Here is a 22,980-nt window from a genome sequence, read left to right on the forward strand (position 1 = left end):
TACCTAACATTTCATTGGCTAAATTTGCAATTTTAATTAATTGTGTCGGACAATTACGTCACTTAATACGTGTATGAAACGCTCATATTTTACACAATCACTGCCATTAACTTCAATTTTCATTTTTATATTCATATCATGTGAGACGGCATTTTAAAAAATATAAAATAAAAAACCTTATACAAAATTTACTTGTCGAGATTTCTCAAAAGCTTATGATCGTCGTGATCTTAACCGAAAATTTCTGGTACTAGTCCAGGCAAGCACCATTCTCTTTTGTGTTGGTAAAGATCAAACTTTTGAAGAATGATCTAATATAGTTTTTATTTACATCATATATATGTATATATATATTGGATATTTGGGTATTTAATATTTTTGGTATATTGATTGGAATATTTAAATTGAAAAATGTACATACATATTTCATGATTGAAACGAAAAACGTTGTTATTTTATTCTCTATAGAAATTGTAAGCGTCCACGTACGTAAACTACTTAAAAAACTGTTGACTATTCTTTTAAAAACCTCAGGAGTGAAAAGGAATGGGAGGATTGAAATGGTACACTTTTAATATAATATGCAAATTTAACAGTTTTGATTATACTTATTTAAAAATTTCCAAAATTTCATTTACATTGGATTGAAATTGGACTCTTAAATAATAATTTACGACTTATTGATATTCATCATGATTCTTCGATACATTTGAAGTGATAGCACAGTACCAATATTCGCCTAACTTCTGGATGATGATCTATTATATTTCGTGTCAATTAATAATTATTAAGGAACGCAAAAAAAAATGTAGTTTAATTTATTATATTCTCGACAGTTGAATGATTTTTTCATTATTTTACTTCTCACTTATTTTACATTTAAATATGATAGTTGGGTATGCAGTAATACCTAGGTATGCAGTAAATTTCGTAAGGATGATTTTTGTTCATGGTGAATTAAAAAGGGGGAGCTAACTAGCCCCCCTTTTTAAATTATATTTCAAAGTATTGCTTGGTGAACTCAAATGAAGAGTTTTGCTGAGTTGGAGCTGCTATTTTGTGGAGGAATTGCTGCTTATCCAGTACTGCTGCCGCCGCTTCTGCTGCTGCTGCTGTCGTTGATTGCCGCTTTGCAATGCTTTTGTTCTTGCATTGAAACAACAGTTTCATTTCATTTCTGGACGCTGCAGACAGGGTTTGCACTATCCTGCTTATTTTTTTTTAATTCGAAATATAAAGCGAACGCCAACTCATACTATTGCTCATCTCGTTTAGATCGTCTGCTTAAGTCCTAATTATTTAAATGCTTAATTAAAATAGTACATTCTGCTAAGCAATAACGGTTAATATACAATACATTATGTATTGATGCTTTAGTTAGTTAATACCTTTCATGACCAGATACCATCAACAGCCCACACCCCTGATTTTTGTGTAATTTAAAATATTAGGTATTTTTTTATTGAATTATTTCATAAAAATATTTTTATTAATAAATATTTGTTTAACCAACAAAGTTTTTTTGACCCCGTATGACACCCTTTGGTGTTTAATTGATATTTATAATGTATCTCAGGCACAGTAAAAAACATGAAATATGTCACTTGTTTATCCAGCAACTACATGGGAGCACAAGCAATAAGCTCCATTCATTTGTAAACTTAATGGGTTGTAGTATCGGATAAGCTATTTCAAATTTAGAAACAAAATAACATTATTGTACAAATTGTTTATCATCACACAAATCTTTTAATACATCAATTGATCATTTATTTCAGTATTCTATTTTACACAAATTATATTTAATTCGATATCTATTAATGTTTCATTCGGTTTTAGATAATTATACAAAAGTTCAAACATTAATGTTTAGAATATGTTAATATGATTTGAAATTGTTTTATTATTTTAATTATATTTTTTGACAAGTTAAAACAGAAAAACACATTTGAAATTAAATGAATAAAATATAAAAAGCAATTATTTTAATTATATTTTCTTCACAAGTTAAAACAGAAAAACACCTTTGAAATTAAATTAGTAAAATATAAAAAGCAATTTCGATTTTTACACTTTGAAGTTGATTTAGTAAATTTAGGTATTACTAAGTAATATGAGTGAAAAGTTATATTGCCTTCTGAATTATGTGTGTTTTAATATTTAAGAAATAATAATTTATCTTACTGAGTAATTAACATTTATACAAAGTTGATAGTACATACAGAAGATAGTGAAATTGACAGAATCTAAGTATGTTACAAGACATGCACATCTATATTCAAAGTTCTCGTTCGCTCGTTCTTTAAATTGAAGCATCGACTTCACAAACACAAATTTAGCAAAGTGACAATATCTAAAGCTACGTATAAAACTGTTAAACGGCCGAATTTTCTATTATGACGTTAAATTTTTTTACAATCATCGAGGTATATTAGTTGTACTAAATTAAGAACATAGTTTAAATTTGATTTTGTTTCAATTATTGAAGCTTATAACGAAGATCTACAATCAGCGTCATAAAACACGCTATAAGAACATCGCTTAGGAACCATCATTACATCAATTAAACTATTGTTTTAAAGTCTTGGGGGGTAAAGTAATGCACCAGATAGTGCAGTGAGAATCGGAGCCGCGATTTGTGGCAGTGATGCAGCGCAGTGCGCGCGGGGCTGAGCGCTGCAAGCGGCTACGTCTTGCGCGAGCACCCAAGCCATCCGACGCAGAAGGTTTCCGGCTTGGGCTGAACAAGCTCGTCCAGCCATTGCCACGCATGCAACGAATGCGTCACGGGCACTAAAATAAAACAAACCATATTTTTTAATCCAGTAATTAGAATAAGTAAATAGTACGTTTGTGTGGTTTTTTCAACATTACCAAAACTTACTTTGGGGTAGGGCTTTATGCAACCCATTTCGGTAGATACCACACACTCATCAGATAAAATAATAAAATAAAATAAAATACCGCCAAGCAATACTTAGAATTGTTGTGTTTCCGTTTCTAGGGTGATTGAATGTCAGGAATGTTTAATATTTCTTACGTCGCCATTGTCTATGGTCGGTGGTGAACACTGATATGATGGTGGTGAGATGGATATGGTTATTAACCTATTAGGTAGTTTAGTTTTGTTTAGTTTTCAAGTAACAACTGGTAAAATCACCACCAACTATTAATATTGGCGCTGTAAGATATATTAACCATTCCTATCCGATAATGTACAGCCAACCTTGGGAACTAAGATGTTAAGGCGCTTAGACCTATAGTTACACTGATTAACTCACCCTTTAAACTGAAACACAATAATCCGAAGTATTGCAATTTAGCGACAATACATCTGATAAATGAGTAGTATCTACCTAGAAATACTTACACGAAGCCCTACCACCAAGGCAAAATTGAATACTCCGTTCACTTTTTTTTTTACAGACCATTTACAATCTGGCTAAAATATATTATTAACTCACGGTTCTTATGATTCGGTATCATATATATTTAAAGCTACTTGTGATGACAATTTATATATTTAAAGTTTTCAAAAGTTACATCGTTAAAAGTTAAAGAATAAGCATATTGCAACAGAACATTTGTCTAACATGGAATTTCAAATAAGTTAATAATTTGCACGAAACGATTTACAGAATCTAAGTAATTTCAATATAACGTAAAACATTTTTGCGTTAAATTTCCAATTACGACAGCGTATTGACTTACTCGATGTTTTCTAATTAAAATATAAATTTCACATTTAACTTCTATACAAATGTGTTTAATCACTTTTTTCAACACTGGCATTAATTAACTCTGAGAGAAAAAAACAAATATGACAATATAGTCAATATATATTATGCTGCAATAAACATTACACATTTATTTAATACCCTGTACAAGATAGCTTGATCTTTTTGACAGATGTAAATTTTTCTGATCGACATAACTTTGCAATATCGGACATATTATTTCTTAATTCCATGATTTTAAAAATTGTAAAAATATTTAAAAAAATACATATAATACAAAAGTTCCTACAGAATCAAGCGTTATCCGAAAATTTTAAGCTGTTTTCTATTATATATTATTGCTTCAAAGTAAAATTTAAATAGAAACACTGAAAATAATAGACTCTTGTATAATGTTACATCGGTCGGACGGTAGGGACGCGAATAACAGGCAGTAACTGCTACAAATATCGATTTTTGTATCCTTTTTTTTCGGTTGGGGTCTCTTTGACAGGTATAACTCTATTTACAAAAATAAGTTAAAAAAAAATTGAATTCTACTTTGTATTACGCATTCCATGATTCCATCGACTGTTATATTTGTTTTATTTTCTGTTTCTCATCACTAGCCCGCCTGTCAAAAATATCAAGCTAACTTGAACAGGGTATAGAGTTTATCAACAGTTGTTACAAACTATATATTATGTAATGGAATGGAACATATCGCACATTTTTACAGATAAACCCGGCTGACAATACTGTGTAAATTATAATTATTAAAAAATAAATAATATTTATGTTCTTTAAATAATAAAATACAAATATTATCTATAAATTTAATAAATATATATCTCTATTTAATAATTACAACGCTTGTACAAATTTGCGAAAATAACAAAAAAAAAATTAGAGAAGACGTCAGATTTCACTACTCTTGTTTAATAGGTTCCATAGACCAACGTTGGGAAGGGATTTTACGAGGGTACATATCAATGGTCTTGAGTTTAAATTAGCTTATTAATTGATTATAAATGATTTTCAGTAAAAAGATTTAACTCCGCTTAAATTAATGTAGAAGTAGAAAGTTTTTATAATTTAAATTGATTACATATTATTTTAGTTATTATTAATCATATAGGATCACTGTCAACGCAAAATAAGGTTCTGAATGAAATTCTACAAGTATTTGTCGAGTTACCAGCATAGTTCGGTGTTCTTGTTGAAGTAGACTATGTGGTGAGAGCGCTCAGAGATGTCGCGGACGGCGAGCTGCAGTTCATCAACGCATCGTGACCAGTCTGGTGATACTAACGCCCAACATGTTGGCTCCTTTAGAAAATCTGTACAGAAAATTTCAAATACATGTCCATTAAGTAGACCAGGCGCAAGGGACATTGTTTCTTAGTTCCCAAGGTTGGCAATGGCGTCCAATGATATTTATAACATGTAAATTCACTAACATGCTGCGGATCATCGTGGTGGTATATGCTTCATATATTCTTTTCAAAAGGAGAAAACGCTTTACCCAGCAGTAGGACTTGTACGGATCTTAATTTTTTTTAAATAAATTATAAGCACGACTAGAAAATAGGCCACGTAATAATAAATATTAAACATTCCTTACATTGCCAACGCACCACCAATCTTGGGAACTAAGATGTTTTGTTCATTATGCCGGTTGTGTTTGGGGAAAGTATATCTAATGAGTGGCACCAAGTGGTGGTGCCAACGCAGATGATTTGCAAAAAAGTCTACCACCAAGTAGAACCATGGTATAACTTTATAAAATCTTACCTCTCCGTAGCGCTGTTTCATTGGTACATAAGAATCGCATTAGTGCTCGCGCGCCGCCAATTTGTTGCTGTACCAATTTCTGGCCGTCAGTTGGCAGACACCGCTTGATCCATGCATCCATACACGCCATTCCCGTCTGATATGCCCTAAGATATTATAAGACACAATGCAATTATATATATGGAGGTATGATTTTTATTTTTTATGAATTATATCTACTAATTGTCCTGCGGCATCGCTCGCGTTTTATGTTAGTCGACAGTTTTTAGGCAAAAAAATTGCATGCTTCTTTGTACATATTCGCTTTCCTTTCTATCATATGTTTAGCGTTCATAGAGTGTATTGAAATACGTCAATAATAAGAGTTTGTCAGATTATTACGACAGATTGTCATCCTGCCTCGGACCCTCTCTTTGAATTTTTTTGCTGGTTGATTTCCCCCTACTACTAGGTGGTAAGCTTTTATGGTACAAATCGATCCGATAGTTTAAAAATACTTGGAACCTAAAACTGTCTAATTAAGTTGAGTCTAGTTTTCGACCCAAAACTACTAACAAATTAACAGTTTATCGCAATCGAATCGTAACGTAATTGTTGCCGTTCAGCCGCTTACCTATTCTATTGATGCAACGATTTAGTTACGGTTCGGTCGAAATTGAATCTGAATATAATCGGGAACGCATTGTACTCGATACATTTATATCGAAGAATTGGTCCTCAGTTACAATTAAGCTGAGCTTTTTGAGGATTAATCGACGTTGGATTGAAATAGAATAGAATTTCTTTGCGTCATATACGAATTCTCGTGAGTGATTAAATTCAACCTGCACCCTACAACGATAACTGTACATTTTTTTTTTAATTTTATTCATCTCACTATATTTAACCATTCCATTCCACAAACTGTTCCATTTATTTCCTACTGAAATATAATTAGCCTTTTTTTTAATAATAGGGAATTGAAGTGGGCACCAAATTAGAAATCACACAGCAGACATGTGTATTGATCGTAAAAAATATTTTAAGATATAAGAAGAAGTATTTGTACTATTGACACCCCCGCAACATAACAAAAACATGAGGAAAACATGTCTTTAAAACAAAACATGGCTTTGTTCTCTAATGCATCTGAATGCATTAAAGAACAAAGCCCTTTAGACAAACAGGAACTGAATATTTTCTAACTTTAAATCCTTTCAGATATATTACGTTACCTTATTAAATATTAGTATGCGAAATATCTATTATAATTGAACTGTCACTTCGGTCGCTTACAAACCTAATACTTAAATCGTTCATACTTCATTTTTCTTCTTTAAGTCCTTCTCTGTTAAAACGGTGGAATACACTCCGTTTTAAATATGAAATTCTCAACGTTACGCATTTTCTGAAAGTAATCCAAAATTATCCCCCTATCGCTTAATAGGCCTTAGTTATAAAATAACTATTTGCGTATATGTATTTACATTTCATAAACTAAATATTTGGGTATGTTGTTATTTAAATCAATACCGTTTTGTTATGTACACTTGAACGCTGCTACTAAATCGAGTTCTATTTCCAAAGGCTGTCTGAAAGAGATCGCTTTCTATCGACTAGACCGCTTTTGTACCTACACTTTCTCCTGCTTTTGTATTTATAATTGTTATTTGATTTGATATATAATATTAATATTAGGTATATATAAATATAACATATGCAATATAAATAGGAAAAAAAGCAGCTAATTACCTTTTTCTCCTCTGTACAACTATTTTCTCTTTTTTTTTTGTTTGATAGATACTATTATTGATAGCTGAGGCTTGTTAATAGCTATTCACAAGCTTCAGTTATCAATACAGAAAACTTAGAAATGAAAGAAAAATAATCGTAAAATGGCAAATTTCTACATTAAACTTTTCTCAAAATTTCAATAACAGTTACACCATAATGTCCGCAACCCCGGGCGAATACAAGTATCCTTTGTCTTTCTGATAAATACATTTTTGTAAATATATTTTAAGTAGATATACAAAATACAGGCTCAAATAAATAATAACTTTAGAACAATAAAGCAACACAAGACTTGGACTTATTGCTGCTTTACCATGAGAAGTGAGACTGAACCAATTAAATTACGACCACATAAGCCATATCACTTTAGATATCTATACATACTTGAGTATAACAGTAAAATATACCTATAATTTTGTTAATGAAACAAAATGTATGAAAATTGAATTTTGAGACAATACGCAAATACTCCTCAAAGGAGAAAGCCTTAGCCCAGCAGTGGAACATATATAGGCTGTTGCTTAACTTTGTGTAATTTAAAATTTACAGAAATTAATTTATGTTACTGGAAAGTGTTTAAGTTACAAACGCCATCTTTCAGATTCATATATTCTATAATATTACCCGCTTCGAAATTATCATTAATTTGTCACCAATTTAACACTTGTCAGACTTATTCTGCTAGAAAGCACACGACATATTTATAGTAGAATCTATAAAAAAGTTTTAAATATATTCTCACTGGCAATGAGCATCTAATTCTTCTCTTGTGCGAGGCAAGCCCACCGGCGTCCGCGGTGTCATGTCTACGCAGGTCTTTAACTCGCTCGGATCGCAGCTGTCTTCATTTACTTGTGCTCCGCCCCCATCTGTAACAAAATAATAGTTAATACTGCAATAGACATGGTAAGGTCTGCAGAACCAGCTGCTGTTAATATACAAAATAGTGACCTTATTTCGTTTATGAAACGCTCAGAATTTGTATATAAAATAAAAAGTATAGTAGTAACAGCCTGCAATGGGTCCTCATTTATATACATTATTTCTTAAGGAGACTCCTCCCCTCCCATCACGCTCCTCTAATTCCGGTTGGTGAGTGGTAGAATTTCAGCCAATACATACAGGTTTCGTTAACTTTTTTTCCGCTCTCTAAAAATAATTATTTGTTAAATCGTAACAATTTAATAAATTGCAATCAATAATCCTCCTTATTTTCAGCACATCTACGGCTGGAACTGTTCAAAATAAGACCATAACCGATCGTCTACGTGCAGCTATCGTCCCATAAACACTGGGACATGCATTACATTTATACAGAAATAATTGTTCAAAACCGTCTGTATTTTAATAATAATATTAATTTCTACTAGCTGAGATACTGAAGTTTGAACTTTAATGCGACCTTTTAATCTGAATAAAAATCAAGCAAATACGACTTCGAAAAATCAAATGCATAAAGAAGAAAAGAAAGTTGAAATTAAAAAGATAATTATATTTAACATTGGCATTAGCAGAGCTAGTGCTGGTGTAAGACGCACACAGAAAATAGGAGCCTACTTAAAGGATTAATCTTTGCGTTCATCTAATTCTGTCGAAATCTGTTTGAATCTAACTTACAGTTTGCGTCTTAATCGTACGTCTCTTCATACACTTGCGACGCTGTGAACTCAAAAGTTATGAGCAGAATTATTGTAAACTATCTTATAAATAGATATTCAGTTTGTAAATAAATTCTACGTATTATTTCAAACAAAACAAAAAAACTGCGGCTCATGCCAAAATCGTGTTTGAAGTTTTGGTCTGCTTTTGTTTTTCGTATTTATTTCGTATCCATATATGACAAAAATTTAGTTCAGAACAAAAGGCAATTTTTATCTCAAATATGACAAAATAAAGCAAACGTTGCACCTATATTTAAGTTACAATATTATTAGAAGTTGTAAAATAAAACGAAATCCGATAAATATAATACCAGGAATTTTGAGAGCAACTATTATTTCATATTTTTAACAAAGCAAAATGATTATATATAGCACGTATCAAAGTAGAATACGGTTAATCTACGTATTAATTATGTACGTACGATTAGGCAAAAATTAGCAACGAGTAGAAGATTAAAACGAGCGTACATACTGTTGCTTAATCAGTAGGGAGGTTATTTTTTTCTCAATTTATTGAAACACTTTACTTACACGTGGATGCCTCATATCAAAACGATTCCGTAGCATCTATGATTTGGGTCGTAACTGATCATGTCAGGGGTAGGGACGAGAGTCTTACCCCTGACATGATCTTTGACAGACGGTCTGTCAAAGATCAGGCTTCCCTTGTTTGTTAAAGACAAATATTATTTATTTCATAGACATATTTTTAATATACATATTAAACATTATTACATAATATTACAATGGTGATACATTCACTGGCATGTACGTAAACAAGCGCACACAGCATTAACGAAAAATACATGTAAATTATACCAAGACAACAACGTAAAATATACGTAAGATTTGGTAAGACTCAATGGTAGGTGATCGCTGGTCTTTTTTCAAATAAAGTACAAGATTTTTGAATTTGTCGATGCCAGTTATAGTTCGGGAGATTTTTTTATATTTTTCGTATATGCGAGTAATTGGAGCATGATTACCAAGACGCGCTCTAGCGACGGGTATGTGAAATGTTTTAAAGAGCGGAATTATAATATCGGGGGTATTTAAGCGTGATAATGGCGTCCGACCAAGCTCATTGCACAAAAGTATATGATGTAAAGTAAAGTTTGTATTAAAGTAAGTATGATGTAAGTAAAACCTGATAATGTCCCACCGTCGAGCTAAAGCCACCTCTCTGTGAGGAGAGCGTTTTGGTGCTTATTCCACCAAAGGTTTTGGAGCTTTATTCCAATTTCCGACGAAACACATTGGAATGGATACACATGTGGCAGAATTTCATAGAAATTATACACGTGCAGGTTTTCTCACGATGTTTCCCTTCACCACCGACACGAGATGAATTATAAACACAAATTAAGCACATGAATTCAGTAGTTCTAGTCTGGGTTTGAACCTGCAATCATTGGTTAAGATGCACGCGTTCTAACCAGTAGACCACGGGTTTAATGTTATCAATCGAATAACTAGAAGCAAGTGTTTTTTTCTGGGCTTTCTGGTTTTAATTATGTTCAATACAGAATATACATATAAATATAAAATGTGTATCAAACTGAGAAAAGCCAGCTAAATTTTTTGCAGTTCATCTCTCTACAGAGAAACTTCCATTCTTAATCGGTGGTAGTCTTACAATGAATTTACTTTTCTAATTGATAACTCAAATTTGCTAATAAAAGGCAATTTGAGTAGATTTGAAGAAAAATATTTTGATTTTGATGATAAACAGATTATTTTACCATTCTCTCTCTCTCTCTCTGTCGCCAGTAATTTTATATTCGAAAGAAAAACACAAATGATTATTTAATAATATGCCCTTATTAGTTAGAATCTACAAACAATGCATTAAATATGAGAGCTACATGACGGTATAGTCGTGATTACAATGGCGTCTTGGAATGATAAATCATAAATACATAATGATGTTATGATGAAACTAAATTTTGATTAACCTATACATTCATACTCAATTAGAGTACTCAACATCGAGGATGCAGCAAAATAACATGCAATTTAAATTGTCAGAGGCGAAAGCTACGGCATGTAATATTTAAATTTCAGTAGTCGAATAAATAGTCTAGTGAATGTCGCTTTCCTAGCTGTCGTGTAGAGTCCGGTCACGTTTTTAATAAGTATCACACCTATGTTAATAAGTAAATACTTCCCCGACTACGAGAAATATGCGCTATATAAGGAACATATCACTTAATGTTCGATCGATTCATCGGACACCCAATACACATTAAAAAATTATCCTTCATTGGGCGTCATACTGAATTTAGTGTGACAAGAAATAGTTGACAACTGACAAATAATAAATAAATATTTATTATTATATTATAAACAATAAATAAAGATATTTTTATTATATTTGATTTATATAATACAAATTGTGATTGATCACTGGCAGTTTAAAAATGTAAATAATATATTATTATTAAATCTTTCAATTTCCTAATACTATTTACCGCGTTTATCTTTACGGTAACTTCCTTCCTTTCTTCCACTATCCGAGTGTAGACATAAATTAGACTACATCCCTCAACGGTGTTCTTGGAATGAATGTATGTGCCTCTACTTTGTTCAGCCAAGTAATTAAACGGTATGATTTTTTTACATTCAGTTAGCAAGAAAAAGTTATTTTGACAGCATAATTTGTTTTACAATTACAATACTGTAGTAATTTTTTTTTTATCTATTTCGTAGGGTTTAGCAGTAACGCTGGCCGCGTTTGCAATGTATGGACAAAAAATGTGTTTATTTACGACATCACTTTAGAAAGCTCTAAAATAATCAGTGTTTCTCTACTATGTTGTGCATCTATTATACATATAAATCTTCCTCTTGAATCAATCTATCTATTACAAAAAAACCATCAAAATCCGTTATAATTTTAAAGATCAAAGCATACACAGGGACAGACAGCGGTAAGCGTCTTTGTTTTATACTAGGTAATGATAACGTAGAGCCGAGATGGCCCAGTGGTTAGAACGCGTGCATCTTAACCGATGATTTCGGATTCAAACCCAGGCAGGCACCACTGAATTTTCATGTGCTTCATTTGTGTTTATAATTCATCTCGTGCTCGACGGCGAAATCGTGAGGAGACCTGCATGTGTCTAATTTCAACGAAATTCTGCCACATGTGTATTCCACCAACCCGCATTGGAGCAGCCGTTGAGAATGACTGCCGTGGACGAAATATGTCAGAAAGACATTTTCGTTATTTCCTATGCATGTATTAATATAATAATATACAATAAACAATTCTGTCTATAAGTAAATATTTATAAAGAACAATCTGCTGTCTAGCTCATTATTATTATTAACACAACATTAATTATAAGACAAAGAGATCTTTTAAGGAGTATATATATATGTCGGAGAACATCACTCTTGTTGACATCGTCGTCAATGGTTACGGGTTTAGTGGCCTTCATTTGGGTAAAGAACAAGCACAAAACACAACTATCACGTAATTGCAGTATTTTAATTAATATAAAGTCAACAAATTAACACTTTAACGAGTAACAACACCGAACAGCGGGTTCAGGGCACCGATCTGACCTTTTATAGGCAGTCTTCTACACTTTTCAAGATCCAACTCGATCTGTCCCTTTTTCTAATCAAACAAAATGTATCCGTCAAAACTGTCTCAACCTCTGTCAACCAGATGGCGCAAATGCTTTGCTCTGATTGGTCGTTATAAGAAATACGATATTCATAACTTTTAAAAAATTAATATGGTTTATAACTTCTTAAAAAATGTAACAAATCAAATATAATAAACTCAAGAATTTTAAAAGATATTAAAATGTAAACAAGTAATATTGTGTGTTATACATGCAAACATCAATCAACCCGACTCATATCTTACTCCGACATATAGTATATATATATTTACTCTATCTTAATCTTCAAATGATCATTCTGTTGATCTTTCATTGATCCAAGCTCATTACCACGTATAAATATTTATTATAGACGCTTACGTTTTTGATAAAACGTAAAATGAACTGGTTTGTTTTAAAAAAAAGCTGTCGTTATTTGAGCGGTCGACGTTACGGTTTTATCGCACGGTGACATGTTTCAACAAAAACTTTATTTACGAGCAATAAAAAAATGAATTTTTCGTAACGGCAATGAAGTTTTCTAGCAATATCAGTGTCTTATTTTAACAATTTATAGATTACTAGCGACCCGCCCCGGCTTCGCACGGGTGCAATGCTGATACTAAATATACTACAGAATGTCTTACAACGTTCACAGTTTTTCAGACATTAGACAATACAAACTGCTATGTCCCTGCGTTTTAAATCTGTAATATCTTCGAAAATATTAATTTAAATTACATGATGTAAAAAGCCATATTGAGCTATATACGGCGTCGCTTAGTAAAATGGATGCTATTAACTAAAAGACTACTAATATGTAACTACACTACTGATACGTACTAATAAATCTAGTTGGCTGCGACTTTTCACCAAGCCACATTAGAGCCGTGTGATGGGAAGAGCTTTGAGCAGTTATAATAAAATTAAATATGTCTATAAAAAATAGTACCTACTCAATTCGATATGATTACGTTTTATTATGACATACTTGGGCGGACAAGCGAATGGGCCACCATTTGGTAAGTGGTCACCACCCCCATTGACAATGGCGCTGCAAGAAATATGAACTATTCATCTATGGGAACTAAGATGTTATGTCCTTGTGCCTGTAATTACACTGGCTCACTCACCGATTATTATTATCTGCTGGTGTATTAGCTTTTTATCAAAAGCCTTTATGAATATCAGGCATTGGTCATCTTTTTTTTACGTATTAAAAGGAGAAACCGCTGAATAACTTTTTCATAATTATATTCTCACTTGATTTAATGATACACGTTTCAGTTTTCCTTAAAATTAATCCTGCGGGACTCGCTAGCGAACCAAACGATTACTTCAAATGCATCCGGACCGCATGATGTAATGATAATTATGTATTTGATTAAAGCGTCAAATTATGATATAATGTATACTATTTGAAAGATTAGTAGAATATAATTATTAAAAGGTTCCCGTCCAAATAGCTGACACAATAAATTAAACAAGAATCATTTGTGAGACACAGGACAAGGGAAGGATTAAAGTAGTAACGTGGTACTAAATGCCTCACTGTTGGGTTAAGGCCTGCTGTCCTTTTAAGACATCGGTTTGGAGCTTATCCAATCACGCTGCACCAACGGGTTGGTGGATTTACATGTGGCTGATTTTCATCCGACTCACAATTTCGCCTCTCAACATTTTTCTTTACCGCCGAGCACGAAAACTAACAAAAACCTCGCATAATTGCTCTTTTGAAACAAAACTGATTTAAACATCATTGATTTACAATTATATATAGGAGCTAAAATTCAAACATCTTTATCCAACGCTTTTAATGACTATAACAGTTATTGATTTTTATATTTGTAAAATGGTATATTATTTTAACGTCCGCGGTGATAACGGTACTAATTGCAGGTGTACCTATTTGTATGAGCGTTGACTTTTAACGACAAATACTAACTTAATAGAAATTATTTTTAACAAATTAACATTAGCTGTTCAGAACGATTCCCGAGACACAATATCAGTTTATTTTGATAATTTCTATCTCTCGTAATGGGTAAAAGTTCTACCGCCGCACCATTTCGTAAATAAACTCCTTAGATATGAAAACAACCTGCGAAAGAAACTGAATTGGGTTTTGAAATCAAATAAAACTACTATAGGTTTCACAACAATAACAACACATTATTATTTTATTTGAAGTGGCCTGCAGGCGATCATTTCATTGCCAACGTGTGCAATTATCTAATAAGTCTTTTGTAAGTGGATTTTTAATATTCCAAGTTGGATTATTAAGTCCTTTGTCAGGATAAAATGATAAATATCACTTAATATACGTCTTGCAAAAGAGAGAGGATTTTATGATTATAGGTTGGGTACAAAATTACATTTGCGGCGCATGATGTAATGAAAACAGTGAAGTAGCAGCGTTACACCGTTGTGAAGTTAATTTGGAGTAAGATCAGTTCAAAGGGCACGTTGATACTCGATAAGCCAAATAGTTGAATATGGACAAATTTTGTAAATCAGGATCATCAGGAGAATTACGGGCGAAATATCTATTTAATCTACCATCGATTGCAATTAAAATTGGTGCTAAATTGAACAGATACTGACATCAAAATTTCCCAGAATACCGACGGAGAATAAGTGGTTAATTCAATTTAATATAATTTACTGATGATTCAGTGTCACCGCCGCGTAGATATTGGCGCCGTAATAAGGAGTAGCCATTGCTTACATCGCCTTGCAATCTAAGAAGTTATATCACTTGTGCCTGTAATTGCACTGCTCACTCAACGCGGAACACAACAATGCTAAGTAGCGCTTTGAAGCGATAGAATTAGAAGTAGTCTGCCTGCATTTACTCAGGCAAATTTGCACCAACCTCTACCATCAAATAAAATGTAATCATTTTGTAAACGGACTTCTGACTGAACATAGAATATAAAAATAATCAATTAAATTAGCCGTGCTAAGGACGCTTTTGCATTGTTTTTTTTTTAGCTCCAATCGCCGGCGGAGTACAGACACAAACCACTTTGACTATAAATTAACATTGGTCGAAATCTTAAATTCATCTATAATAATCAAAATATAACGTAAAATAATTGCATTTTAAATATCGGCGGGGTTGTTGTCGGAACCTTGGAAGTAAATTAAAGTGAATTTACTCATGTAATTAAGTGGATATAAATAGTATTGTGCTGAGGAGAAGGTTTTGGAGTTTACTCAACCGCGTTGGTCCAGCGCGAGTTCGTTGATACACGTTGCAGAATCTCATCTACCACGCGCACGGAGTAAGCTGAAAACCATCTCCTCAAAAGGGACAGGAGGTCTTATCCCAGCAGCGGTTATGCAATGATTTAGCTAATTCTATTAAGGAATTCTGTTATATTATTATGAAAGCACCTAATATTGTTGTAAACATATTGTGACGCAACTCTGAGCGTACCTGCTTTGTTAAAAACTTCTCGAGCCCCGAATTTATAAATAGACCTTTTTTGCAGAATAAAAACAGTTTCAATATCTGTAGCGTTGGTTTAAAGTAATATGCCGTAAAATGTAATAATACGAAAATAAAATCAATATAATAATCGAGCTGTATCATTAATAAAGACTGTTTCACAAAAACCGTTGATTATTCTAAATATTTTTTCTGCCACTTTTACCTGGTGGTACGACTATGTGCAAGCCCACTTGGGTAGGTAACGCCCACTCATTATATATTCTACCGCCAAACAGCAATACTAAGTACTGTTGTGTCCCTTTTTGAAGGGCGAGTGAGTTATACTAGATAACTACAAGCGCAAGAGTGTAGGTATTTTTCAACTCACTAAAAGGAAAACGATTAAAGTTTTTGACTATTAACGATCTTAACTGAGTTTAAATAAATTTAAATAAGCAACATATATTTATGTGGTAATTATGAAAGCCGGGGCATGGAAAAGATTTGGCAATTTGTATACCGACACAAACACTTAAAATCAGCTGCTGGCTGAGTCTAGGAGTTCACCGGTGTTTTTTTGTTTAATTCATATTCTAAGATAATTTTATGGTTATCTTTTTACTGTTTTCATGCTTAGTGAATAAACATTTTTATTATCGTTACATAGTATAAAACAAAGACGCTTACAGCGAGACAGCGTGCCGGTGCTCCGCACGCTGACGCTTCTACGACCAAACCACCGAACAGAATTTGATGAAATTTGCTATGAAGCAAGTTTGAACCCAATGGAAGGACACAGAAATTACCTACACATGAAATCTACGAACTCGACATGCAGGGGAAGCCGTAGGCGAAAGCTAGTATTTAATAATTGCATGAATTTGTTATTAATAATACAACAACAAGTGACACAATAGCAGACAATAATAATTAAATATATATAATACAAATTTTAGTTGCGACAATTTTAAATTCAGTTATAATATTTTAATAATGTTAAATACCAACGTTTATTATTGGGTTTAATATTTGTTGTGCTGTATTATTTTTTATTAATCTGTATTATGAAACTTAATATTGTACCTATTGTTTGTTACGGTATCTATTACATGATGATAAAATTAAATAAAATACACACCCCACAATGAAAATGACCTCAGCCCGATATCTATTTATACAGTAATATTTCTTTATTTGTATTATTCTACTCCAATTATCTGGGTGTTCAGAATTAATAAAATATCACTATTGTTCTAGAATAGGCACTGTGTGCCTAGAGATTATGAAATATTTTATTATTTTCCTATTAAAATACAAAACTGTATACTATACGAGGATAGGACTAGTTCGTGTATTTAATTAATGTTTTTTTTTTTTGGTAGCCTTGATATTGGTTTTTATTTTATCATAATTATTCCATGATTTTTTTTCAAACTGAATGTAAATAATGAAACGAATTCATTCCTAAGCTTTGTAGTTAAGGTTATATATGGCTGCTTAGAAAAGAATAAATTTAGTTGTCAATGACGGAATGTCTTTAATTATATAACACTAACTGAATAGATATAATAATAATAATAATTTTATTTACACCCAAGAAACTCATGTACACAATTTGCAGTATTATCTAAATCTAGGGTTTTGACATTAGCAAGACAGTCAGCGATTCCTCGACAATTCATTGCACACTAGATTAGATTCCTTAATATGCAATACTTACAATATAATACTACATAACAAATAATAGAATGTTCGTACGCGTGTTTTTGAATAGTTAACTACCCTAACTGTTTCGTTGCCGTAACTTGTTACAAATAACACACCGCGATGTGTAACAAATACCACGATACGCGATGTTATGCGACAGAATCAATTCGCTGAGACATAGTATGGGATCATCTGTAGCGAATATCTATTAGTCTTCATCTTTAACCACGCGCGTCTCTTTCTCTTGTAAAATATCAAGAATGTACACTTCCAACACGAAGGCGTCGTATTGTTATCCTATTATAGCAAGAAAATGAAAAACGCGATGCATTTAGCTTTAGGTTTTAAATATTATTATTAATAATTATTGCTTGTCTATGTCAATTTATTCTTAATTTATGTTTTTAAATGCATTTTTCATTTGTGTTTTTAATATCCAGTAACGTCTTAAATGTGTAATTGATAATGATATTATTCACGCTTATATGACTTATTTAATTAAAGTTAAAAAACAACAATAAATAAAAAACTTACTTGCAATCAAAAGAGTTGTAAGAAGAAAGAACAACATGGTCCCATTAACAATTGTAATACACTTTAAATATAAACAATCGTTATATCAGTATATTTATCACTAGAACTTTGTCACCGAACTCGAAACTTCAGCTTCAACGCGCTCGTTTGCAAGTGAAGCTTGGATAACGTCCACCCTGGAGTAGAACTCCCGCTTAACTAACGGGATTCGGGAACCGTTGCCGGGAGGTTTGGTCTTGTAAGTTATGCATTAGTGACATAATTTACTTAATATCTCTGTGATTTATTTTGTTAATTATTTTACGGTAACGCATAAAAATACGGCGTTGAGTTGTTAAGTGAGATATTGGTGTAATTGATATTTTATTTATAAATATATCAAGAAAAATACTTAGACAGTACTTATATTTTCGTCTTATAATTCAAGTGAATCTTTGGGCAAAAACTACTTAATTTAAGTGCTTAATTTCTGTTTATATTAATAATTTTCGTGATCGGCGAGTAAGAAACCTGTATTTGTCATTTGACATTCTGCCACATGGTGTGCCTATAAACCCGCATTGGAGTAGCGCTGTGCGATAACCTTAACCTTCGCCTTAAGAGTACGAGGGCCCAGGGTTTCTAAAGGTTTTCACTGTTTAAAAAAAGGGTATGGTTCATAAAACTCCACATTTTATAGCTTCTTACCAAAATGATGGCTCTCAAAATAGTTACTCTCCTAATACTTTTTCATTTACTCTCAAAAAATGTACTTCTCACTTTAGGGTGTAACCATGTCGCGGCTTCAAGGCCCTTTTAAGCTTATGACGAGGCGACATGTGGCAAACAACGCACCCGGATAGGCCATTTGTAAAAAGTTGTGAAAATAACGCAGAGAAACATTAAATTACGGACCCGATTTCGCGCGGGTAACATCAGGGTTTATATTCGTAATATTTTATACTGTATTGTTTATTTTGATGTGATGATATTAATCCGACTACATAGTCTTATACAAAAAATTCTAGCTTCTGTGATAATTTTCGGAGCGTTGGTTTATAGAGCGCTTCAATCGATAATCATTTACGTTTCGACCACGTTGACACAAATAGCTATAGGTATGTATATAGATTTTTGTCGTTGGATTGGTCGGAGCTCGAGGGGGATAAATAAACAAACATAAATGAAATGGTTTATGCAGATTACATTTATTTTTATACAAAAAAAATAACAAACTGAATAAAAGTTATAAAAAAAAACCATGTAAAAATGTACTATAAACCTTTGCGTAAATGTAAGACTTTATGAGTCTCTGCGTGTTATAAAAGAAAGTCGCTTCCCGCAGCCGGTACGCTTAGATCTTTTAAGCAACGCAACTGATTTGAATGCGGTTCGTCAATAAGCAAAGTGATTTAAGAGAAAAGTTTATACGTATAATGCATACATATTACATGAAAAATAAAGCTCATGTTCTTCAACTTTCCTGAAAGTTGAAAAGCCGGAATAAAGGCAAGAAATTTTCTTTTAATTTCTTCAATCTAAAGATTGCATATTTTCCCTTATTTTACATTGTTGCCGGGACGACTAAATATAAATATAGTTAAATTTTAAATGTTATTAATGTAATAATAATAATTTGACCGCATAACGGTGCAATCTGCGTTTCTGCTAATATTTGCTCGTCGATCCGTCCGGCGCCCGCGAACGCACGTTGCGCTTGTTGTTCTGGATTACAATTGTGTAATTGATTTTACACTTATGTGCGTTTCTATTCAATTTTATAATCAAATTAATAATTTTTCCCATACTAAAATTACTATTTCTCCTGAACAATTTCGCCTATCGTGGATCCTGGACCTATTTTCAAGGGTGACTCGATATAGGGATTATAGTACAAAGGTGTGGGCGCACACACAGACACTCTGTTCCCACACTATTATAATATTTTCCGATGGATACCAATCTAATACGGCCGGAAAGAGTTCAGTGAATTCTGAGAACGATACCCAAATTTTTCTGCTGAGAATTTCAGGATAGAAACATCAGGAGCGAATTACTTTACTACTACGTCTAGGCCCGGGCGGCAATACTTGGTGAGTTTTTCTACTGGTGGTTGTGCAATATTTGAATCCATTTGGTAAACTTTAAAAACCGAAACACATGCACATGTGCTATGTGCATGTGTGTGTGAGTAATTTAACTCGTAAAAAATATGCGTAAGGAGAGTCCGATTATTAAAAGGTTCAGCGAATAGCAGTAACAATCTTCCTCAGACCTTGTATAGCCAAAATATCAAATCCTCCGTCGAGAAATACTCAATAAGATTTTATGAGTTCGATCGGCGCTTCAAGCCATGGAATGGCAATACGCAGTAAAATTATGCAAACAATTGCATAAAACTGCCCATTCGAGTAGTAGCCGGAAAATGTTCTAGATCTAAATACATTTAGCCATTTAACCTAGAACCTATCACTGATTCTCTAATATTTATAATTAATGGATGTTTATCAGCGCCTAATATAATGATGTGACTTGGGCAAAATCATAGTGCGAATACATATGAAACCGTATTTTATGTAACATTTTTGTAAAGACTAATCATCATTATTACATAGTATAAAACAAAGTTGCTTAACACTGTCTGTCCCTATCTATGCTTAGACCTATATTTTTTGCGAAAAAAAGCACATTGAAACATTTTCAATGACATCCTGTTTCAAACACCCCATTTTCTTTTTAAAGGAAGAGGAATTAAAAAAAACATCGTATTCATACACTACGTAGCGTGTGTGTCGGATATTTGTTTTAAATATTGTAATCAAATAATCATTGAGAATGACTAATGATCTAAAGATATCAAACAGTACTCATACGTTTTAATTTTTTAATAAACTCTTCACAGTATTTAAATTATAACAAATACAAAATATACACATAAAACTTTATTATTAAATTTACAATTTATATAGTAGCTCTCACTATACAAGATTAATAGTGCGATCCGGCTATTTGCCCAGATATTTATTGTTGCATATGTTATATACGTACTTGAAACTACGCCGCGAATTGTATGGCATGCATTTAACTATTAATTTTATAATAATACAATATTTGTATTTTAAACAAGAACACGAAATTCACGCTCTTTACGTCAATGCTCTAACGATTACTTTTACTATAACAACCATTATTATTTTATAAGAAATATTCTATTAGATAAATATTAATACTGTGAAACGGATTTTGTATCAAACATTGATATGCTTTCTGTGATCGTTCTTCATATGAGAAAGCGCTGTTAAAATGATACAAGTACTTAATGTCGTTATGTCATTGCTGCCTCGCAAACTCACACCATAAAAAAACACCATTTTGTTTCCTAGGTGTAATTGAAAAAAAAAAAAGATTACTTGAAATAATGATGTTACTTTTAGCTTTTTAGATGTAAATCTGCCGTAATCGTTACAAATGTCATGTTGCAAGCTTTTTAGCGTAATCTTAAAATAAGTAAATATGTAAACTATGACAAATTTTCTCATCCACGTCTGTTTGTCCGACTGACCGCGATGATAAAAAGTGACGCACGGATTTTCAAACAGTTTTCAACATTTGATTTAGGTGGACAATTCATTATGATTTGTTATTTCGCTTTGACGAATTGACGAGTTATTATAATATAAATATTTTATATAGACCCTCATTTTATCGGTGCGAGGTCCGGAAGGAACTTTATAGAGAATAATATATTCTCTATAAGGCTATTTTATTTACATGCAATTAATATCAGATAAAACAGTTTCGTGAAACCTGTGCTTGTTACGTCACATGTGTAAAATTAGAAATTCGGTCTTTATTGAAATGTTTCTGTAAAATAGCGCATTTTTGGATGTTGTCTTTAATAATTTTATAAATCGATCTAAAAACAAAAGTCCATATGAAGTCTATTAATATTGATAATTCAAACACATTCATTTATATATAGTTAAAGAATAAATCAATTTAAAAATTTTCTTAAAAGATAATGTTTGCATAATAAGAGCTTCAGTTAGCGGAGGAAGGTACACGTGACATATTCATAATATACTTGCTGACATTTTGTCACGTTTTCCTAACATTATACACACTTTATCTTTTTAAGCTAAAAAATATTGAATAGAATAATGCTTTTTATAAAAACGTTGGATTAAACCAATGTAAAGTTAACATACATATTAAAGACAAGCATCTATTATCTTTCTACTGAGATATATCTTTTTACTGAGAGAATGTTTCAGGATATAGGAATGTTTCAGCGTAGTATATGAAGTGCAGTTATTTTAAATTTAATTTGAAATTTAAATGGAACGACACATACAAATATTAAGGTAAAGACTGGTGTCTATTATTATTTAAATAAGTATATGTAAATAAGTATATAAAATGCGAGGAGTTGGGGGACACTCGGTTGGAACGAAGTTCTATTCAACAAGTAATTCAATAAATTAAATGAAAACTAAAAATATAATTTTAACATTAAGAAAAATTAAAAATATTACAATAACGTTCATAACATTAAAAGTTACGTATTATTAGATAATTCACACGTACTGTGGACAATTGTTTCGACTCAACTCTCATCTAAGTGTTTGGAACTCAACGAAAAGAAAATATTGAGTTCGTGCGATAGGGAACTTTTTTAAAATGAATAGTTTTGTTTAAAAAATAATTCGATTTTAAATCAAACGTGACATGCGATATTCAAAATGGTAAAATAAATATATATTTTT

At 32.2% G+C, this 22,980-nt stretch overlaps 2 protein-coding genes across 2 annotated transcripts in view; one reads left to right on the forward strand and one right to left on the reverse strand.

Annotated features, from left to right (window-relative positions):
* Positions 1-22,980, forward strand: part of LOC113396173 (protein PF3D7_1417600-like) — a 580,968-nt gene that overhangs the window by 242,960 nt on the left and 315,028 nt on the right. The gene's annotated exons all lie outside the window — the stretch shown is intronic.
* Positions 2,420-18,433, reverse strand: LOC113396205 (uncharacterized). The gene is made up of 5 exons (XM_026634054.2): positions 18,236-18,433; positions 8,026-8,152; positions 5,511-5,656; positions 4,915-5,056; positions 2,420-2,793 (listed from the first exon to the last, which is right to left on the reverse strand). The coding sequence occupies exons 1-5, from the start codon at positions 18,270-18,272 to the stop codon at positions 2,577-2,579; spliced, it is 669 nt and encodes a 222-aa protein (XP_026489839.2). The 5' UTR covers positions 18,273-18,433; the 3' UTR covers positions 2,420-2,576.

This window comes from Vanessa tameamea, chromosome 11, assembly GCF_037043105.1.
Source record: "Vanessa tameamea isolate UH-Manoa-2023 chromosome 11, ilVanTame1 primary haplotype, whole genome shotgun sequence".
NCBI lineage: Eukaryota > Metazoa > Arthropoda > Insecta > Lepidoptera > Nymphalidae > Vanessa > Vanessa tameamea.